This window comes from Falco punctatus (genome assembly GCF_963210335.1).
Source record: "Falco punctatus genome assembly, chromosome: 10".
Classification (NCBI taxonomy): Eukaryota; Metazoa; Chordata; class Aves; order Falconiformes; family Falconidae; genus Falco; species Falco punctatus.
The window spans coordinates 20,664,204-20,686,683 of record NC_137590.1 but is presented as its reverse complement, the minus strand read 5'-3'; the positions used below and the strand labels follow the sequence as shown (position 1 = coordinate 20,686,683).

General features: G+C 36.5%; 1 protein-coding gene across 5 annotated transcripts in view; it reads left to right on the top strand.

The window, feature by feature from the left end:
• The window catches only part of PPFIA1 (PTPRF interacting protein alpha 1), a 76,562-nt gene extending 56,310 nt beyond the window's left edge, over positions 1–20,252 (top strand). For 2 of the 5 annotated variants that reach the window (XM_080404893.1, XM_080404897.1), the window contains 12 exons: positions 129–222; positions 7,229–7,310; positions 7,434–7,634; positions 8,467–8,529; positions 9,058–9,084; positions 10,893–11,068; positions 11,161–11,258; positions 13,037–13,212; positions 13,775–13,843; positions 15,874–16,039; positions 17,328–17,398; positions 18,773–20,252. In XM_080404893.1, coding sequence (XP_080261019.1) covers positions 129–222; positions 7,229–7,310; positions 7,434–7,634; positions 8,467–8,529; positions 9,058–9,084; positions 10,893–11,068; positions 11,161–11,258; positions 13,037–13,212; positions 13,775–13,843; positions 15,874–16,039; positions 17,328–17,386 — 1,211 coding nt within the window. In that variant the 3' untranslated portion in view covers positions 17,387–17,398; positions 18,773–20,252. The remainder of the gene's footprint in view (positions 1–128; positions 223–7,228; positions 7,311–7,433; positions 7,635–8,466; positions 8,530–9,057; positions 9,085–10,892; positions 11,069–11,160; positions 11,259–13,036; positions 13,213–13,774; positions 13,844–15,873; positions 16,040–17,327; positions 17,399–18,772) is intronic. The other 3 variants (XM_080404895.1, XM_080404894.1, XM_080404896.1) reach the window with 3 other exon arrangements.
• Positions 20,253–22,480: the final 2,228 nt, after the last annotated feature.

Sequence of the window (22,480 nt, the reverse complement as noted above, 5' to 3'; positions counted from 1 at the left end):
TTTCTGATTGGTAATATTACAATTTGTTTGGGAAAAGCAGTAGTGATTTTTGAGTTACAGCTGGCCAAACAAGACAAGATAAGACTGTTTTTTTTGTTTGTTGTGTTTTCTGTATTTTTCTTTTGTAGTTGGCATGGCAGAAGCAGATAGTTCCTCTCAGGATGCATTAGGTCTCAGCAAGCTTGGAGGTCAGGCAGAAAAAAACAGGAAAATGCAGAAAAAGTAAGTTATCAAATATTTTTAATCTGTTAAGGAATGGCTGTGTTTAAAAATGTTTTGTTTTCTCTTTTTGTTTTGTTTTCAGGTGTTTTTGCCTTGTATGTGCTATGGCTAATAAGCCTCTGTAGAATATTTTTTTTTAATTGTTTTTTCCAGAACATCAACAGTAGCGTAGGTTGTGGTAAGTTTGAAAAGAATTTCAGTGCTGAAAACTTATTGTTGAAATGCTGTAATAAACAAACTTGAAGATAAAAGTGGAGTCTTATCAAACCTTCCCCCAAATGTGTTATATTTGATACCTGCTTTGGGTTTAATCCATTTGGAAGATTTCCCCAAAGTTGCTTTTGGTTGCTACTTGCTCCAGAGTGTAAAAGAGTGGACAGAGTGAAAGCAAGAGATGTTCTGTGCAGGCATCCTTTTGTATGCATTTGCTGGTTCCTTTCTAGCTGGGGACTCCTTTTGTGTTGCAGCTGCTAATTGCTGCTGCGGTCACTAATTTTTTCGCTTCTGTTTGAAGTTGTCTTGACATTTGCTCTCATACGTTTCAGCAGCTGAAACCTTTTTTTTTTTTCATTGCACCATACTACTCTGATTTTCTCTTTTTTTTATAAATTGTGACTATTTCCTTTTTTTGTGGCCTTTTAGATATGTAGCTACCTTTTCCTAGTCATGAGAATTTTTTCAGTGTGTCCAAGAAAATCTGTAGTTTACTGTTCAGCTTCTGAATATCTATCACATGCTTTGTTGTTCCCAGACTTAAGAGATGAAGCAAAGACTATAATAATAGGTGAAAAATAGATATTGCTACTAGTAGAAATCTTGACTTAATGCTTATACGGTAATACAGGACACACTCAAATCTGTGTAAGACCAGACATTCTTTGCATTTTTCCACCCGAAGTTTGAGCCATATACCTTAAACTTTTGTTGCTTCTGTTCTGTTCAGCTGTCTACTGTGTCAAAAAAGCTGACCAAGATCAGAAAAGTCTTGCTTTTTTACTTGCCTTCTGAAGACAGAATAGCGAATGTTGAAAGTGTGCAAATTATCTCTTTGCAAGAGATTTCTTGCAGTACCTAAGTTCTATTAACAAATAAGAATAAATGCCTGGTGACTGCTAATGAAAACCAGCAGTGTGTTAGTTTGAAAAGTCAGAATGGAATGTGGTTTTGTTTGTATAACAGAATGCTCAGCTGTTTTTCTTCAGACTGTTAGACTGAAGGCAATCATACATTATTATGATCTGGTATTTTCCCTTTTCTCCAGAGCTTTAAAGCCATACCACATCTTGGTTGAATAAATAGTTTTAGTCTGGCCATATCTAAATAGTGGTAGGCCTGTTCTTTGAACAATATAGATCTTTCTGAATACCAGCAACAAATTTCATTTTAGAGTAAAACAATCTATACTGTCTTGCTTTAATAAATGCAAAAGAATGCAGCTGCAGATAAATCATGACTCTTTTTGGTAAACATTCTGCTTGTCAAATTTACTGGTATTACTTAAAGTATTCCTGTTGGTTGCTTAAAAGGCAAGTGTCTATATTAAACAAATGAAAACTTTTAGTTTGAAGTCGGCTTGCCTAGCTATTAAACATGGGTATGTGCTTATTCACAGGAAAGTACCTATGACTCGGATATTTTAGTGAAAGTGGGTATGGAACAAGACTGTTGATGAAAATAGGTATTATAATGTTTAGGTTCATTACTCTTACTGCTGAGAGCAGTAGCAGGACTCTTTTGAATTTACATGAGAAGCAAATCTGCCATTTTAAAAATCCCAGCAAGGTACTTTAATCCAGCTGTTTCGGAATCCTGACAGGTATTCTGAACATAGGAAGCAATATTATCACAAAGTATCAGATGCCTTGCTGCCTTCTTGAGATGCTCATTATCAAAAAGAAAGTGGTAAAGCTGCCTTGAATTGCTTTTCATTTTGATAGTGGAGGAGGATGGTGTTAAAACAAATCCTTGAGGCTGACTGTTCACTTATAAAATCTTGTATTCAGCAAAAAGAATTCCAGTTACCTGAATGCTTGGAACAATGACAACTGCTTCTATTTATAGCTGTCTCTAATCCCTATTTGGTTGCTTATGTTTCTGATTTCTGCATGCATGCACACAAACAGGCTGAGGGCAAAATTCAATGTCTTCACTAACAAAACCTATTTATAGTTACAGAATTGAATTACAGTATACCTTATTTGTCTGGTTTTGTATGCATTTGAGTTCAGTTTAATCCTAGTTTTATATTTTTCCTTCATTGTTTTATTTTCCTTTTGTTTACCATTTGATGTGGTAGTGCAAAATCAGGGTAAGTTTATTTTTATTTTATTAGGATTGTTGTGAAAGTATGATAAATCACATTTGGATTTTTTAGCAATATATTAAAAGCTCTAACTCAGTCTAATTCTGAGAGGAGATACTAGATTTGAAAGAATTTATTGTGAAAATGTGTTGCTGAAATAAATCCAGTGTCATCTAGTTGTGTGAAATCTAGTTCAGTGTCTTGTCTTAATTTGCATGGTGTGAGTGTTTATAATGGAAATATTAAAGCCTACTTAGATGGAATTAGTTTTGTAATTTGGCTTTTGAAAGTTCTTTAGCCATAGTAAATACTTGTGGCAATTCATGTCCAAGGTAGATGTATTTCTGTAAAACTGTTGCTCTGTTTACTAAATCTGTTAGTGTTTTGTTCATGTTGTTCATCATCTTTGTGAGCTGTACTATTGACAGTTTTTGCCACAACTATATTTGTGTTTTTGTGTGTACACCACAGCAAATTTAATACTGTATTAATCAAAAAGGAAGGCAACCCTAAATTTAACTCTCCTTAAAAATAGTTATACACACAAAGTTAATTGCGTACCTGAAATCAAAATATAACAAGGCTATTAACTTTCCACTGATGCTTTGCCTGAAGTTTTCATCTCATGTTTTGCTGCTGTTGCCTTTCAGTTATAACACTTTGCTCGTTCTTCTCCACCACACTACAGTGGTTTTGCTGCTCCGAACTTCTTCCATACCAGTTAATGGAATCATAGAATCTTTTAGGTTGAAAAAGACCTTTAAGATCACAGAGCCCAGCCAGTAACCTAGCATTGCCAAGCCCACACTAAACCATGTCCCTGAGTGCTGCATACACACATCTTTTAAATACCTCCAGAGACCGCGACTCAGACACTTCCCTGGGCAGCCTGTTGCAATCCTTGATAACCCCTTTGGTGAAGCAATTGTTCCTAATACACAACCTAAACCTCCCCTGGTGCAACTTGAGGCCATTTCCTCTTGTCCTATCACTTCTTACCTGGGAGCACAGACCTTCAGTTCCATCCAAGAAGTCTGGAATATAGCATTCCACTTTGGCTACAAGTTCTGGATTTATCCATTCCCATGCAGTCTTAATCCAGTGATGAAATGACTTTGCTCTGGGCTGCTTTGTTTTCCTTGTGGAGTTATGTATGCTTGCCTGCCAAGAGCCATTCTAAATACAAATACTTCAAATGGTCTTTAAAAGGCCTCGGGTACTACTACATCAAGCACCTGGAGTTTTGACGTAATTTCTTGTCCCGCATGACCATGATTTGTTTGTTCTCCACAGCTGGTCTTAGAAGCTTTTTGAATGTGTCTATCAAGTGTTCTCCTCTTGAGCAGCACATTTGGTCTCCCATTCCAAGTGACGTTTGGCCAATAATAAGTCTGTAGACGACCATCCCTTGGTTTTGTCACCTAAGAGTTATTCCAGTCGCCAGCTACTCCTTTGACTTTCTTTCGCACTTCCCAGTGCCAGCTTTATACCATCTGTTAACATTGCTGACACTATTGCAATATTCTTTTTATCTTGCAAAGATATGAGGCTGGATTTTGCCCCCACGTCTTAAATGGCATAATTGATGGCCTGCGAAATGAAACTGGTGTGTCAGTTGCGACCTTTACATAATCTGGTCATGTATTGCTGGAATGCAGCAAGTATCTTGGTGAAGTTGGAAGGGAATTGTTGGAAAAACAAAGTTCTCCGCTGTAGGAAAAATCCACTGAAGCATCATTTGCAGATGAAGCAGCAGTTGCTGTTGAATTCTTCCTATGAAATGTTTTGTGCCTGTGCTGTTTTGAACTTTCAGCTTAATGATTTTCAACACAAGCAAGTTTTCTATTTCTTCTTGCGTGTGAACAAATTCCGCAATTAATTTTCCACTTCATGAATGTGTTCCTCTTTGGATCCATTGAATAATTTCTGCATAAAGTTATCTTATAAGCATTTTTTGGTTTGTTTGTTTCTATGTCTACATGTTTGTCTCCATCACGTAACCCTTCCAGCCATACAATTGCTTTCTGCGTGCAATACCGCCATGAGTTTCAAGTTCGCATCATGACCTATCCTTATGCTTTTGGTACATTCCCTGTACTACTCTTCTTGAAACGATGGTTAACCTGAACTACACAGAGAGACTTATAAAACTACCAGAAATTACACTGCAGTTCTCAAAACTCCATACAAAACCCCAAGCAGCTCTATAAGCTGGGGAGAGGCAGTGATTGCACGCTCGTGGGGTCATCCCAGTGAAACCTGAGGCTGCTTTGGGCATGTCTGTGCTCTTTCATCACTGGTGGGCCTCCCTCACTGCATGGTCGTGTTATCACAAGCACCAAACAGAAAGATGGAGACAAAGACACCAATTCTGAAGTTAAACTACTTGGAAAAAAACATTGCATTCCTTTCTGGCAAATACAGTATTAAGCATTTTATTCTGTTCTTACCAAGCACTACTTTATAATATCTCATTAATTTATTTTTCCTATTTTTTAATCTTTAAACAACAAAGTGAAGCAAAACTGAATGTGTTCCAGGCTAGTGATTTGTGAGATTAATGTCATATGTTCTACAGTAGCAGGAAAATACCTGATCCCTTATTCATAATTTAGAGATAGATATATCTTTCTGAACCGTACAAATATGAATTAGCTTTTACAATAGTATTTTTGTCAGTGAAATCTAACTACAGAGCTGCTAACTGCTGAACACTGTTTCCACATTAATCGTTATACCCTGGAATGGGTACATTAGAGTGATTATTTGTACCCAATAATCTGGCAGTTCCTTCCTTCCTCCCCTTTTGTTGTTCCTGGGCAGCGCTTTTATTTAGGTTAGAGTATTGGGAGGTTCTTCTAGAGTGATAGGAATTTATTGACATGCAGGTGGAGAAGTACTATGTGTTGATAAAACAGTTGCTAGTATATTTATTACTTCGTTGATTATTTTTTTTATAGCTAGTTATTCACCAATATAACGTGAGGATCCTGAGTATGCTGCTGTGTCTCAAAGAGCTGAGTACTGCATATCTGTTTCGCACTAGTAGCAAAGAAAGCTACTAGTCAGTCAGTAACCCCTTCTCAAGATGTCTTGTGTGATAGTTTTTTTAATATCTGTAACTTTTAAATATTTTATCATCTTAGATCTGTTCAACAATACAGTTATGAAGGCAGGGAGGCCACACCTTGAATCCTGGGTTCAGCTCTGAGCCCCTCACTGCAAGTGGGATGTAGAGGGGCTGGAGCATGTCCAGCACCAGGCAGGGGGCTGGGGCACAAGGCTGATGGGGGGTGGTGGGGGGAGCTGGAGGTGCTCAGCCTGGAGAAGAGGGGGCTCAGGGAGGACCTGATGGCTCTTTACAGCTGCCTGGCAGGGGAGGTTGATCTCTTCTCCCAGATAAAGGCTAGAACAAGAGGAAATGGCCTCAAGTTATGCCAGGGGAGGTTTATATTGGATGTTGGGGAAAATGTCTTCACTGGGAGGGTGGTCAGGCACTGGGACAGGCTGCCCGGGGAGGTGGTGCGGTCACCATCCCTGGGGGCATTGAAAAAGCATGTTAGATGTGGTGCTTGGGGACATGGTTTAGTGATGGAGTTGGTAGTGCTACATTAATGGTTGGACTTGTTGATCTCAAAGGTCTTTTCCAACGTAAATGATTCTATGATTCTAAATTGTGAGAAAAGGATAAATACATGACATAGAATCTTGAATTTGTAGTATTGCTGTTCACCTTAATTCTATACTCGCAGGCATGAATAAAAAGCATAAACCAGTAAAAACTCCCCAATCAGGTGTATTTGTTTTTTCTAAACTTCTGAGGAGAGTGAGTGGCAACTTAATCGTATGCAACTAGCTTTCGAAGGCAGCTTAAATATGCTTTTATCAGACTTTATCCATTTTTTCAGACAGATGTATCTGGGCAACATGGCATGCTTATACCCGCAGTACTCGTTTTTGTCTCTCGGTTTATCAAACATTTTTGGCAGCTATTTATAGGGATCTTGTGGGCTTCCATTGTTTCTGTAAGCTGAATTGTCAATATTAAACTTCAGTCTTTTCTGTTTCAGAATAACAAAGGAAGTTGTGTCATCATAGGAGATGAAAGCTGAGTTTCAGTACACTGCCTTTCAGAATATAACTGCCAAAGCGTGGGTCTCTGAATACAATGGTTGTCTGAAGCTGTGCCTGAAATTCTGACAGGCTCGCTATTGCAGACTGAAATTCACCAATTAAATGGTTACTGTCCCCATTTTCAGCCTTGACAGCCTGATGGACAGTACCATTGCGATGGCATGGGTATCTGATATACTCATAGATTTCAGATCTGCACCTTGACAAATGACTGCTTTGGTTCAGTCTCATTTGCTGAACAGAAAATTGCAGCGATTGAGAATCTGACTGACAAATAAGTCTGACCTCTCCAGTTTGTGTTGGCAGTGTTGGTTAGAGTGTCAGTAGCAGCTTCAGGCACAAATTTCTGAAAGGCAAGGTCCAGCATCTCTGCCACTCTGAAATGTCCTATCCAGTTCATCTTATATCACGTGTGCTGTGGCTGCCTTAGTGGGTGTATCATACAAGGCTGAGAAAGGAAGAAAGCTAACGATTGGAAATGAGATAGTAAATTGAATGCAGCGTTTAAATTATAACATCTAGTTATAACTGGTTTCTCTTAGTTATTAATAACTCTTTCTACAATTGTAGGCATGAGTTGCTGGAGGAAGCCAGAAGACAAGGTTTGCCTTTTGCACAGTGGGATGGGCCTACTGTAGTTGTGTGGTTGGAGGTAAGTGGTCCCTCCAAAATAAATAAAAGATAAAACCCTCAACTTACAGACTTCTGAAGATTTTAAGGCTTTGGAGCCGGGAATGTTTTCCAGATCCTGCTTACTTCCTTTTTTATGTTTCAGCTGTGGGTTGGGATGCCAGCCTGGTATGTGGCTGCTTGCCGAGCAAATGTGAAAAGCGGTGCTATCATGTCAGCCTTGTCTGATACAGAAATACAGCGTGAAATTGGGATTAGTAATCCTCTGCACAGACTGAAGCTGAGGCTGGCCATTCAAGAAATCATGTCACTAACAAGTCCATCTGCCCCTCCCACCTCAAGGACGGTAAGGAAAGTGATCCAGCATTAAACATCTTTTAGAACCATCAGAATTTCCAAAAATTCTGCTGTAAACATGTAACTGAAAGGACTTGAATTTCAAATAAGAATTTCTGGAAACATTAAATTGTAGAAGAACACATTATTTAAATATAGGGTGTTGCTTCCTTTCATGGAAATTAAATGAAGGAAAAACTACATTTTCTTTCTCAAGGGAAAGAGAAGTTAAATTAGTGTAAGTATGTAATCCAAAATGTTATTATTTGCCTCATCTTTTGGCCTCAGAAGAATTTATGATACAGGTGAAGTATACATCTGCATACAGAAACTTGTAAAGTAGTTGGAGGCTCTTTTAATCCATGTATAAGGCCATTAACTCCAAATAACGGTTTAGACTAAAACACTAGGAGTCCACCTGTTTCTCTGTACTATAGTATGATTCTAGGCACTTAAAGTTAGTGTGAATTTCCTTTCATATGTGAGCCTGCTCTGCAATCTAAAGCTATTTCTGAGATTCCTGGGATTACATACTAGACTACAAATGTATTTTTTCAGATTAGAGCAGAGTCAAGTGTTTGCCCATTAATTACATCAGTGTAAGCTATTTATCACATTCAATTTTGTTAATATCTTTGAAGAAAAGTGATCCATGTTAATAGGCTTTTATTCCATGCCATTACTTCCAGTAGATGTACCTGTACTTAAGACCTTAGAAACCATTGCTTTTGCCCATGCCTGCTCCTTACATGTACCGATTGCTTATATGTTCTGCAACCTTTCCTCTTTGTTACTGCTTTCCTTTCACTGGATGGGATTGGTTCCCTGTGGGGTCATATTAGACCACGGGAAATGTCTGGGTAACACATGAAGAAATGGAAAATCTTACAGCCACACAACAAACGGTTAGTTTACAGTGTTGCCACTTCTGTTCCTTAGAGTGCTTTTCCCACTTTTTGAACATTTGAATCAAGTGCCATTTGGTCTTTTTTTTTTTCTTTTTTCTAAATTAATGCATTAAAATTCTGGATCATTGCTGCTTCTAATTATTAACCTTGTAACCTGCATCTTGATAATTTTTTTTTCCAGAAGGGGATGGGGGGGTGGGAAATCAACACTGATAAGATTGTAAACGAAACTCTTTCTAATTTGTAGAATGGAGCTCTGATTTGATTAACTAATAGACAATTTGAATTACTTGTGCAGAAATTTTTTCTTTCCGGAAATCTTAATCAATAGATGAGGTATACAGCCTGTCACATGAAAATGAGTGCCTTGTGTATTTTTTTACAATGCATGATGCTTGTTTTTTCTAGATGTTTTTGGTATGCAGTAGACTTAGTCTTGCAGTGCGCCTTTTAACTTTGATCTCCTTACTAAACTTAAATACTAATACATATGTGTGTTCTTTTGCTTTTCTAACCACGTAACAGGAAGATGAGGAGGGAAGCTGGGCTCAGGTTGGAAACTTTATGTAATATTATAGACTATATGTAAACTGTGAAAATAATTTAGAGCATTAAAGAATCTGGTTTTCCTTTATAGTTTATGTGACTCTTGTGGCTTGGGGATTGGTCGAGGGGGAAACTACAGGCCTATCTCTGTGTAATACATACTTTTATATTTAGGTGATTTAAATATTTTCATGTTCTAAGGCTTCCAAGAACTAGTGGTTCATCATTGAAAATTTGTAAAATACTTTGTTACGTAGTACATAACAAAAAAATGTTATTCGTAAGGATTTTTAATATTAGGTAGGGCTGTTAGGAGGGGGAAATATTCAGAAGCCTTTGTTATCATTAGCTTTCAAAAGAGTTACCTCTAGCTTATGAATCACCAAAATGTAGTGGAAAGTTACTCTTTTTGGTTTTTTGTTTTTTTTTTTTTTTGAGTATCGGTTTATGCTATGCATTGAATGTGCTAGATCAGATTTTGAAATAATTTCATAACAAAGCGTAGAATGTTTTGGTGGGGGGATGGTTCTCTAGGAAGCCAGAAGTCCAACAAGAATCTCTGATCAGTGCAGAAAGGCCCTGTTCAATCCAGCCACCCTCCCAGGTGTGCCACAAGACATACTGAGCCTAGATGGTTAAGTAGATTTCTGTGCACTAATTCTGTAATCCTTCTTGATTAATTGTTTTCCTGTAAAGTGGTGACAAATCCTAATTGTATTTTCAGGCATTGATACAGTTGAGTGTTTTATACAGGGATATAAACAAAACTGGGGATTTGCCTGTGACCCATATCTTGGGACAGTATAGTCTCTTGCTTGGCTGCCCTCCAGCTTAAACCCGTTTAAGTCCCATTAACTGCCTCTCAGATGCTCATTTGCAGATTGTCAATGATGACAATCATACTTGCCTCCCTGTTATAAGAGTAGCATGCTCTTCCAGTCTGCTACCTAGCGATGGCTTGAAGAAATGCATTTCAGTGTGGCCTTTCTCTTTTCTGTAAGATGCTTCCTCTAGAGGAGAAATAAAGCTTGTGACTTTTAATTGTACAGTAAAAATGAATTATTACCTTTCATTTTTGAAAAAAAAAGAGCTGCTGTTTTTTGTTGCTCAAGGAATGCTTAGGTGCATAGTTAGAAACTTCAGTTTTCTCAAAAAAAAAAAAAAAAAAGCGCCTGGTGATTTGCAGGTCAAAAATGCAGTGAGAAGTCTTTTTTTCCTTTTTTCTCTCCACCCCCACCCCCCACCTTTTTTTTTTTTTTTTTTTTTTTTTTTTTCTCTCTCTTAAGATAAGGACCAACATTTAGAATTACTTGTTCTTCCAAAGTGGGGTTTTATCAGTTTCTAACATGGTTAGGTGTATTAAACCCCCCCTGCAGGTTGGTTGTGTGTTGGTTTTTTTGTTTGTTTGTTTGTTTTTTAATATCTTGTATGTATGGTTGCATGAAAAAGAAGATTCCTCCCAATTTTCGAGAGACACAGTATTCTCGACATCGTAACAAAAAGAAATTCTACAGCTCTTGCTACCAAAACTGTATAGATTTTTAATTTTTATTAGCTTTTGCATATTTTTTCATATTCTTCAATGTGAAATAATTTAAGGCAGTTTTACTTGCTGATCTGAAGATCTGAACTTGCTTTTCTTCAGGAGGATGACTTCTTCAGAAAACATACATGTAGTGTTCAATATTTGAATTTGCTTATCTTTATAGGATAAGAATTAAATAAGCATTGTTTTACTTTTCTTCAAAACATGTCTAAAAAACTGGTCTCATTTCTCATTTTAATAAACTTTTTCCTTAATCTTTTAAAAACAGACGCTAGCATATGGCGATATGAATCATGAGTGGATTGGCAATGAATGGCTCCCTAGTCTGGGGCTTCCTCAGTATCGCAGCTATTTCATGGAATGTCTTGTCGATGCTCGAATGCTGGATCATTTAACTAAAAAAGATCTGCGTGGGCAACTAAAAATGGTGGACAGCTTTCACAGGTGAATAGATTTAAGTTGGAGACCTAACTTATAGTAAATGTTTCTGTTACCTCAAAATGTTTTTTTTCTAATTTTTTTTCTTTTCTAAACAGAAACAGTTTTCAGTGTGGAATTATGTGCCTACGAAGACTGAATTATGATCGAAAAGAACTTGAAAGAAAAAGAGAAGAAAGCCAGAATGAAATTAAGGGTTAGTGCAATGTCTTGACCTCAGTCTGATTCTAATGTGTTTTCACTGATCTGCCTTGAAAATTTACTTAAAAATTATTTATAAAATACCAAGTGTTAAATACAGGAGATGTGTCTGGATGCAGGCCCCAAACAGTGAATCATGAAACACATCATTAAATCATTTGCTCATGTAGAGATGTGCTGCAAATGCAGGCATTCTTGAAACTATTACTGCTCTGAAGTTTGAAACAAAACTAAATGTGTTAGGAGGATGACAGTTTTAAAAAAGCATTTGGGTTTTTTGTTTGTTTTTTTTTCTTTTTTTTCCTGTTTTGACCCAGTAACTTTGCATCTATGTGATTTTATTGTTGTTAGTGCCTGGTAATTTTATTACCCAGCACTTTATAAAAAAAATATGCAGGTGACTTAGGTGTTTATATCTTCCAGATTCATGGTGATCATTGAACAAGAGAGGAGGAAGAACAAAAAGCAGTGTGGGGATTCACAGTATTTTCCAAGACTTCCCATAGAATTTTTGTCCCTGTCTAATACCAGAAGTCTTTTCTGATGTCTTAGACTAACATTTTAGGGTTACCTTGTACACAGTTTGCTTAGAAAGCTCTGTGCCTGCTCTTCCCCTTTCCTTTTAAAGTGTTGGTACATTTTGGTGGTTATTCTACTAATTGTGCCTGCGAAAGTGTTAACTCCTGGGAATGAACTGGCATGAAACAGGTCTGTGTTGTGGCTGGCAGGCCTTTCTTTAGCCTCCTAAATGGTATGGCAGCATCTCTTGCCTATGGGGTATTGCTGCTTGGAACATGTAACTTTTAAATTCCTTGTGGGAATTGTTTGGGAAGAATGGTAGCTGACACAAGCCAGAAGCATGCTGTGAATCATTGTAACAGTTCCATTGGTATAGACATTCCTGAATAGTGTAGAAAAACTTACTTGTGAGAACATAGTTTTTGTTTTGATATTTGGGCTGAACATGTAAATGCTGCTTTGTGATGTTTTCCTTGAAAAAATTTGAAGAGGAGAGCGTATTGATTGTTGAACTGCTACAGTATGAAGTGCCTTCCAGTAAACTTTATAATACGTTTACTTTCCACTTCAAATTTATGATTGTGGAAGAGTGTAGTAGTATGCATACACAAGCTGAATGTAAGCCTGTGTTACTAAATTGAGCACCTTCAGAACTTAAAGATAGCTAAGATTATAAAACAAATAATAAAGCTTTAAACAATAATAAATCTTTTCTGTTTACATTCAGTAGGAGGTATATGAGAAACTGTTATAAGTTTTTTGTGGTTTTGGGGTTTTTTTGAGTAGTAAATTTTTTCCCCAAAATATTTAATCTGGTTTGGGTGATGTTCAAGCCCCTAAGTAGCTGTGTAAAATAGCAGATCCTGTGTTCCCCATCTGCATCAACGCTATGCCCACCTGGACTTGTCTCATAGCTGTGACTGTAGTGATTGAGCGAGGACTATTCCTTCTGGGTGCAAGGAAAACTACTGTATGGAAAGGATCTAACACTGAGTGGTGGAGTTGAAGCATGAAGTCTTCTTGCTGATTCAGAGTATTTCATGCACACCAAAAAGGCAGGGGCAGATTAGATCACAACCTAAATGTTAAATAGTAGCCCTCAAGGAATTTTGTTATTTAACATCATTTATCATGAATTCTGTATATGTGAAAATCAACCTTAACACAAGCATACAGATGAAGAAAGGACTGTGGGTTTTTTATTCAGAAAAGTTGTGTTGTTCTAACTAGGGCAACTTGTTTTTTTCTCCATAGATGTCCTTGTCTGGAGCAATGAAAGAATGATCCATTGGGTAGTGTCCATTGGTCTTAAAGAATATGCGAATAACCTTATAGAGAGCGGCGTTCATGGTGCACTTGTGGCCTTAGATGAATCATTTGATTACAATGCATTAGCTCTCTTATTACAAATACCCACTCAAAACACACAGGTAAGCAAGAAGTAGTTGCTTTATGGTCGATAGGATTTTTCTCCCCTCTAGGAAGGTTAAAAATGGAACTGAGTGTTTCTTTTCTTAAGTAAGTGCATGTCTCTCTATTCCCAGCTCTAAAAACATCAGAAATGAAAAGTTGTCCATTATCCTATAAAAGAAAAACATAGAACTATGCCTTTCTTACTATTTTCTTACTGTTACTAACAATTCTGGTTGATAAATTTGCTTGAAAAAAAATACTGTTTGAATATTTTCCTCATAGCCGTGCTTCACAACATTAGTGTAAAACTCATCATTTTTGTTGTTTGCTGGTTTTTATTCTGGAATCAGTTTGAGTCAGAAATTGTGAACTTTCGTGTCACAACTAAGGGGAGGGAGAGCTGTTAAGTCTTCCTTAAATTTTTAATGCTACAAATTAAATTGTAATTTTTCAAGTACTAAGTATGTTTATTAATCTGATAAGAAGTATTGAAAAACTTGGGTTATATTAAATTCTAAAAATTAGTCTAGGTTACTAATCACTAATCTGGAATTTCCATTTCTTTCATACTATTTTCAGGCTCGTGCTGTTCTGGAGAGGGAATTTAATAACCTTCTTGCTATGGGCACTGACAGAAGACTTGATGAAGTAAGTTGCTTGAGCTGTTGACTCATTTTATGGTCCTGAGAACTTTATCAGAACTGTTAAGCCAAAGAATTTATCTTAAACTTTTTTAAGGTATTGACAGAATAGTGACAGAAATCTTAACTTGAAATTCTTTGTCTTCAAGAGTTTCTGAATATGGCAGGTTTTGTGCAGTTAAGTAAGGTGACTTTGAATATGAAAGTATTAACATGATTTGCAAATTTGTCTTTTGCAGCTTGTGTGGTTACTATATAATAGCAGCACTTTGGACTGAATCTTTTTTTTTCTAAAAAATCTCAAACGTGCGAAAATTAGTGACCAGTGTTGCAGATGAACAAGCTGTAATAGAGAAAGCACATTTCAAACCTTTGTCCTAACAAGCAGTATTTTGAATAGTTTCAAGTGTTTTTCAAGAAAGCTTGGGGTGTTAATATCCATTAATACCGATATGGATGACCACCAGGTATGCTTACACATTAAAGTAATTTCTGTTGGGCAGCCTGTGATCTTAACAGGATATAAACCTAATTTAAATGTAATGACTATAAAACTCTACACAAACTAGATGTGAGACTTTACTTTGTAGACCCTTGAACCCATAGCATAAAGGAGAGAGTATTACATCTTTAACTTTTTAAGTTGCTCTATGCTGTAACACCAGTTTCAAGCTGGTGTTCCTTCCCCAGGACAGCCCTAACTCTGTGCTGCCGCCTCTTTGGTCCTAATGGGAGTTTACGTTGGTGGAACTGGTTCAGAATGAGACTAAAGTGGCAAATCCCTAAGGTGGCTAACCAGATCAGGGAACCAGTCCATGATCTCTCAGAAACATTTGCGTTCGTATGAGGAAGAGGGCAGGGGAGGGGTGAAAGTGCTGGCTTGAACTGCTGTTGGATCGGTGAGGTGAAGCATACACCAGTACGCTGAGGAAGGATGCTGCTGTGACAGACCTTGACTGGGTTTTGTGTTCATGTTTTGCCTTATAGACTCATTGCAGCCCTTTTCTGGCACATTCTGACAGCTCTGTTCTCAATATACACCTCTGCTAAGGTTTTAATAACGTCATCAGAAAGCAGCTTGATAGTTTTCTAAGGTCTTTCTCCTTAGTGATTCCAAACTGCAAGAGAAGGAGAGTTGGGGGAGCAGATGTTTGCTCTGTTCTAGCAGCACAGGGCAGTTTGATCACAAAGATCCCTTCAAATAATGTACACACTTGTCTCCTAATTTTAAAAAGGGGATAAATTGTAAGTAAAATGTCATTCAAAGAATTGAACTGTTTGTAAAGCTAAAGATGGCAAATGGAGATGCCTGATGGGTGTATTTGCAATTGGCACGATACCTTCACTGCAAAAGACATTTTTGGAAGCGGGACTTGGACTGTTGTGTGTAGTAAATGCAGTATTGTATTTCTGAAGTGGAATATTACTTCAAAGATTCAGATATCTTAATGAGGGGGGGAAATGCACTTGAGTAATTGCAAGTTAAGTTTACCCAAGTGCTTAAGCAAAACACTGCATGGCAATATGGTATTCATTACACTTTTTTTTCCCCCCACCCCCCACCCCTCACTATCTCTTCCTGTAACTTGTAGCATGAGAAAGTGCAATAGCTGTATCATCATTCCTGTAAGACAAATTGAAGGTTAAAAGCAATTGTTCAAATTAAGCCTCTATATATCAGTGTTCCCAAAGCAGCTTTTATGATCTGCTCCACTCCTCATATCCCTTAAGAATGAGTGATGTGACACCTAGGAATTACTGCAAATCATGAAGTACAAACATCTGAAGTACAAAACGTTTTCCTAAATGTGCCGAGCATGTGAATTTCCATAGTTACTGAGCTGAAAAGCCTACACACTAGCAAGTGAACACAGATTATTGCAAATGAAGACCTCTGCTGCTGTTGCACCTGAACCATTCTGAAAATTAACTCATTCAGTGGTGTGATACATTTACTTAAGGTTGTTGGTAATCCTTTTAATGTCAGTAACAATCCTACATTTTTTGAATTGCTAATGATGTTTATCAATATAACAGGATGACGATAAGAGCTTTAGGAGAGCACCTTCATGGAGAAAGAAGTTTAGACCAAAGGACATAAGAGGTTTAGCTGCTGGATCGGCAGAGACTCTTCCTGCAAATTTCAGAGTTACGACCTCAATGTCTTCACCCTCTATGCAGCCAAAGAAGATGCAGATTGATGGTATTGATTTTGTATTATTTTAAGCATGATGCACTTTTTTGCTTGAGATTCAGGGAAATTAAGTTCAAATTACCTTTTTGCTGCATAAAAGCATCTGCCTTGTGCATGGTTGTGTATATAACGCTGTGTTTAACCATAGGGTGCTTTTTAATTTCAGGAAGCTGTACTAGATGTAGAGGGGTTTTTTTCACTTATTGGAATAACAAACTGAGAATTACAGGTAGAAATTTATTTTAAAGTAGGAAAAGAAAATGACATTTTAGTAGAAGTCTTTTAATCACATGATGCATAATTTCTAATTAGCAGCAATTAGACCAATATAAGTCCCACTTCTGAAATGCAGTAAAATGCATTCCAAAATGATAAAAGTAATTTCCCTTGGATAATTTTGAGATTATTAAAACTTGAGTAAAACATGCATTACTCCTCCTGTGGTGGTCACTTAAGTATTGATCATACGTGAAATCACAGCTTCATTGCTGTGTGCTTAATGATCTATACATACATGTGTGTGCATGCATAGGTATGTATTAAAAAAACCCAAACCCAGCAAGCCCCAGCTAGAAGTGGAAGTTTATCACCTGCCACGTGAGGTATCTTGTCTGTTTCAAAAGTCTTTTTAGTACCATGAGAATAAATTTTTACTTAAATTTGCTTTACAAAGCACAAGTAAAAATAAATGGAAAATGTATTTAATTGGAACAGACAGGATGAGAACTTCAGCAGAACTTTGTTCTGAAAATTGTATTTAGGAGTAAAAACTCAAGGAGTAAAGCAACCTTTGCATTGATATTACTCTCTAAAATGTGAGCTGTTTTAAATTTTAAATATTGCCTCTAGCACAAAATATTCTTCCAGAATTAATGTGGAAAAATGGTGTAAATTAAGATAAGTGAAATCTTTACCATGTAAAACCTTTTTACAATACAAAAAAACAAAACAACAGAAAAGAAAAATATAAACCTTATAAAAAATAGACAATAAATTACTTAAAAAAAAGTCTTTATCAGTTTTTGTGTGCTAGTTGGCATGCAGAATTTTTAAAATTCTTTTTGTTAGCCACTGATACTAGAAGTGGTTAATACATAAACTGTAAAATAAATTTGGCTTTCCTGACTTGTAACCTTAGTTTGGTGAGTACCATGGCTGTAATCACATTGCTGTGATGTTTTTTTGGGGTTGTTCTTTTTGGTTTGGGGTTTGGGTTTTTGGTTTTTTTGTTTTTGTTTTTTCAAAACTAACATGCATGCTGTGTTCTGCATGTTTCTTCCCATGCTTCTTGAAATAGGCAGTGTGTCAGGAACACAAAGATTGGATTCTGCTACAGTAAGGACCTACTCCTGTTAAAGCCTTCTCCTGGTGAGTAAAGTTGATAGGTATAATAGTAAAGCAGCTATTGATGAAATAAAATGTCAGGTATTGTAATACAATGAATTTACACACTTACAAAGCTATTTTAAGTTTTCAGGGTAGACTGTATATTGAAAATCCAGAGTTTTATTTACTACAATCAAGACTATGTGTGTTTAAATAATTTTGTAAATACTGTATACTTCTGAGGGTGTTTTTGAACAGTCTCAAAATGTACCCCTGCTAAATAGCTATGTAGAAAACATTGAAATCAAAGGTTGGATGAAACAGCTAGTGAAAGTGGGGAGGAGAGAAGGAAATGAAATTATTTTCTTCCTTTTACATGCCTAATTAAGTGTGTGACACTGCTGTTCAGATTATCGGTCTTTCAAGAGTCTTTGCTTCGTCAAAGTTATCCCACTACAATATACTTCAATATTGAATTGTTATGGGGTAATTGCATAGTTTTCCAATTCTTGGATACTTCCTGCTGCTGTGGTTGCTGAGGTTGTCTGGTTGGATTTAGCTACCTGCAGCCTAAATTTGGGGGAGCTGTGAACAGTGCTGACGATAAAAGGCAGCTTGATAACACAAGGTTGTTGTAACACAAGATACATGCATTCTGGCTTACAAAAGATAGGTAGTCCTGTCTTATTCCAGGGTTTGGAATTACTTTTCTTCAGCAGCCTCTGCTGTATTTTCTCATGGAACAATATTTCTCTTGTTTTGCAAAGTCTGGAAACTAGATTTCTTTACTATACTGGATTTTAAAAAAAAATAATAATCCAGTGATTCTTTTTCTCACGATCTATATCTTCCACAGGCTATAAATTGCCTGTCTCTTCTGCTTACAGCTTCTTTCCTTTCTTCTCAACAGTAACATCCCTATCAACTCGTGTATTGGCTGCTTTTTCTTCAAATTCTGAACCTTTTTGCCAATGCAAGTTTAATTCTGAAGAGTTCTTATGTATGAAGTGTTAAGAAGGGAAACTCCTGCAAATAGCAGCTCAGACCATGTGGATCTGTCAGTTCATAGTCTCACAGGGTATCTTAAAATTTTTTTTAGATAGAAGTTTTAAGTCTTCTCTCCACCAAATTCTCCTCACTGTTTTGGGATTTTCTATGGTCAGATGACCTAGGATGAAAATGTAGAACCAGAAATATTTGACCTCATGGGCTTTACTTTTATTGCAACTGAAGATTATAGAAGGCAGTAAAATTGTATACATCATGGCATGGCAATAATTCAATGCATGACTGCTACACTACTGAGCTGTTTGTGAGAAACTTAGAATGAAACGTTTTTGAAAATACTGCTAATGGAATTTTTTTGTGCTTTTTCTTTTTGTGTGTTTTTTGTTTGTTTTGTTGTTGCTTTTACAGTTTACCCACACTATTTCTACCGGTGATATGCAGCATTTGAACATTTGGAACCCTTAACTTGTTAATACTTGTTAAATGGACACTTTGAGATATTTTATTACAGAGTTTTTAATTAGCAAATAAATTCATGAGTACTATAGAGAAAATATTTTAGAATCTAAATGTTTCTTATATTTATGTGACTTCTCATTTATATAGTTACTTACTTTTTCTGTTTCTATTCAGTCTACAAATCAAACCATTGCTGATTTTTTATTCTAATTTTAGTCCTTCCAACTGAATGTACTGTAATGCTTGTATGTATATGTCCCTATAAGTAATATAGGGTTTTTGTAAATTATGCAGTTACTGTAATTATCATTGTTTTTTAATAATGAAACTGAAGGTGAAAGGATTTTAATACCTTTGTAAAAGTATCATGACACCAAGCAGTATATATTTTGTCTTTTGGAAATGTTAGCTTAGATCTGAAAACAAGTCCAGCTTTTTTTCAGGTAAGCATATGTTGTTGTAAAAGGTATGGTACATGATTGTTCTTCTTTTCAGAACTGTACCTTTCCACAAAGATGACTTGTCGGGTAGGGAGAGCTTGTCTTTATTTAAAATATAACTTGTTTTAAAAGCTGGGAAGAACTATGACACTACGGAACATGTTTTAGAAGTTTGACTGTCATAACACTCTCTGCTGTATTTGTATAGCGTTACCTTCACAGTGACTGAAAACAAGCCATAAATCAAGAACTCTTTTTATTTTTCTTTTTCCTTAACTGAGGAAGATAGAGTTCGTAATAATTCCTGGTCGTAATCCACAGGCCACAGAGAGTTTTTGTCCTAGCTCTTTTTGATTGCAAACACTTGTGGAAAGATGCTGTTGAAACTAGTTTTAATGGACCAATCGTGAAGCACTGCAGGCTCATGTCAAACGAGCGGTGAAAGATGAAGGTACAATGGGCTGAAATCTAAAGCAGTGCAACTGCTAATAAAGGCCTTACTTTTCTTATGTAAGTCATCATTTGTGTTTTGTAAAGTTGTTCTAAAGAGTTGTCTGGACTTTAATTTTGATGGTTGTAGCCATTTTGGACTATATGAGTAGAAAATGTATCCAACACTTGTAAATGGCATATTAAAAAGCCAGCAAAAATCTGTTCAGATGATGCATTATTTATTATGCAACAATATATATAGCATGTCTTTTTTCCTATATTGTTTTCCACTTTTAACTTGCTTGTAAAACTGAAATTCATTGTTACTGTTCTGTTTTTCTATTAATCTTTTGTGTATTTTCAGATTATGTAACAGTATGTACAGTCTACTTTTGAACTATTTTTATCACAGTATTATTTATTGCTTCCTTTCAATAAAGTACTGATGCATTTTCCACTGCCAATAAAACACTATTGAAAAGCTAAGATCTCATTGTATGCAGGCAGATACTTTTGCGGTGAATGGATGTTGTCAATAAAGCATCTTTATGATTGTATGCTGCCCTGTAGATCTTGTTTCAAATGATGACTTCTTTCCAGTAGAAAAATGTTCCATTAGATGTGACATTTTCTTTGGAATTGTTCAAGTTCACATGGGTTAATTGGTTTTTGAGAAACAACTTTCTGAAGAGAACTGCTTTATTTGCCTACTTCTACTTGTAGCTAGAGCTATGGTTCACTTTTAAAAATAGTATCAAAACCTATCATGCAGCTTCAGTGTGTTCTGGTCCACGTGACAAAGATTGAAGTGCTGTTGTGTAGAGCAGCAATGGTTGCTTTGTTAATAAAATGAGGTTATGACCATAGTGATGCCTGGGGAGCAATACAAGAGTCGAGGGAACCAATGCAAAATCGGGTCACAACAGTGCTGTTTGTGTCAATTTTAATATATTTGTAAACCATTTCTTATGTAGAAGAAAAGACAAGAAGGATAAAGTTACAGAATAATCGAAGCAGTAGCGAAGCGTATTTCATCATGTCCTCTAAATCAACAGCAGGATGTGGAATGCATAGGATGGAGAAATATTGTGATTGATGCTTCAAACATTGTTCAATAATGCATCTCTGTTTGTCTGGCTTGTCTATGTGAGTTGTGATCTGATCATTTGCAGTCTCTTCTATATTTTCAGAGAGTTCATCTTTCTAGAAAAATCAAAAATGAAACTGCAGAAGGAGATCTTGATTCACTGTTCAGCTAAACACTGTTTAGAAAAAAATTGCATAGACATTTCTGGTCACTGATGTGATAGCGTAAGTGTTCAAAGTCATGTATTGTTGCTTCTCAAAAGTGAAAACAATGCGGAATAGACTTGTAAAATGTGAAAAGAAAATACGTTTATTGTTTTTAAGGCTGTAAAACCTTAACTGTTATTGGAACAATGGAATTGACATGAGAGCTAGAATAAATGAGTGAAATAGAAAAAGCTTTCACGAACTGGCAAAAATGTGTGTTGACTTCCTTCTGAATTATACAGCAAGGCTATCTCAGAGAAATCAATCGAAACAATTCTCACTCAATTTTAATACACCACCCCACCCCCAAAAGGAAAACAGGCAACTGGATGTTTAAAAGGCATATGTGTATGTTGCAGTAATCTTTATATAAAGCTTGGTTAAATATAACTTTCTGTAAATTGCCAAATGTCTTTTAAAGGCTTTCATTGGAAAGTGCTATAAAAATTAAAGTATGCATTTTATCTGCAATAGGAGATGAGTTCTCTCAGGTAATTCTATCAACTTGAACATTTTGCATGTTTAGAGGGCAGGGAATCTCAGAACGGATGTTATAACTTCATCTTTCTCCTTTCAGAGTGATGTAGAATTAAAAAAGAGGTTGCTTTTGCGGCGGTTCATGGACAGCAGTGATTTTTTCATGCCAAAACTCGGAGCAGGGAACATGTGAAATAGTTCAAAGCGGAATTTATGCTCGGTATGGGGTAGACTAAGAATTGGGAGGGAGGGGCAGTAAAACTAGTTTTCAAGTAAGTAAAAATTGACAATCTTATGCATGACGGGCAATATTTTTGTTGAAACCGAAGAGTTATTTTGCCTTTAAAAGGAAAGTCTCTTCACTTCTTTAACTCTTATTTTCAAGGTTGTAGTTTTGGTACACTCCTTAAACTCCAGTTATTCTCACTTGTTTTAATTTCATTTTTTGTTAATAGTAATGTTGGAAAAAAAGAAAAAAGGCAACTGTAGTCTAATCTAGGTAGCCGTATCTTCTGGTTTTATATGGCATAGAGCAATGGATATATGAGAAGTTGATCTATAAATGTGTACGTTCCTCACTGTAAATGGAAGAAGTGGCAGAGCCAGAGGTAATGCCAAAACGATTGAGATTCTCTGAGCCTGCTTTCTCCTTTCTATTTTTAAGAATAACTTCAGCCCAATTTTTAAAATATGCTCTATTCTGTTTATAGGGTAAATTACCCTCTGTTTAATTAAATAATAATTTAGGCTTTAGGTGATGGAGGCTGGGAATGAGGTTTCCTTCTTCCCTACACACCTGATGAAACTGTTCACCTGGAGTTTTTTTTTCCCCTCTACCTTCTGTTACAGTTTGACTTTGTGTATTTATCTGTAATGTTTTTCGCTAGAACTGCCCCTCCTTGGAGTCTGTTTGCCCTCCTCAAGCCCTCCACCCCCAGCCCCAGGCCGCGGGAGGTGGCTGCTTGCCTGCTGCCCGTTCAACCCGCGTGTTTGCCTTCGGGAGCGGCAGCTCAGA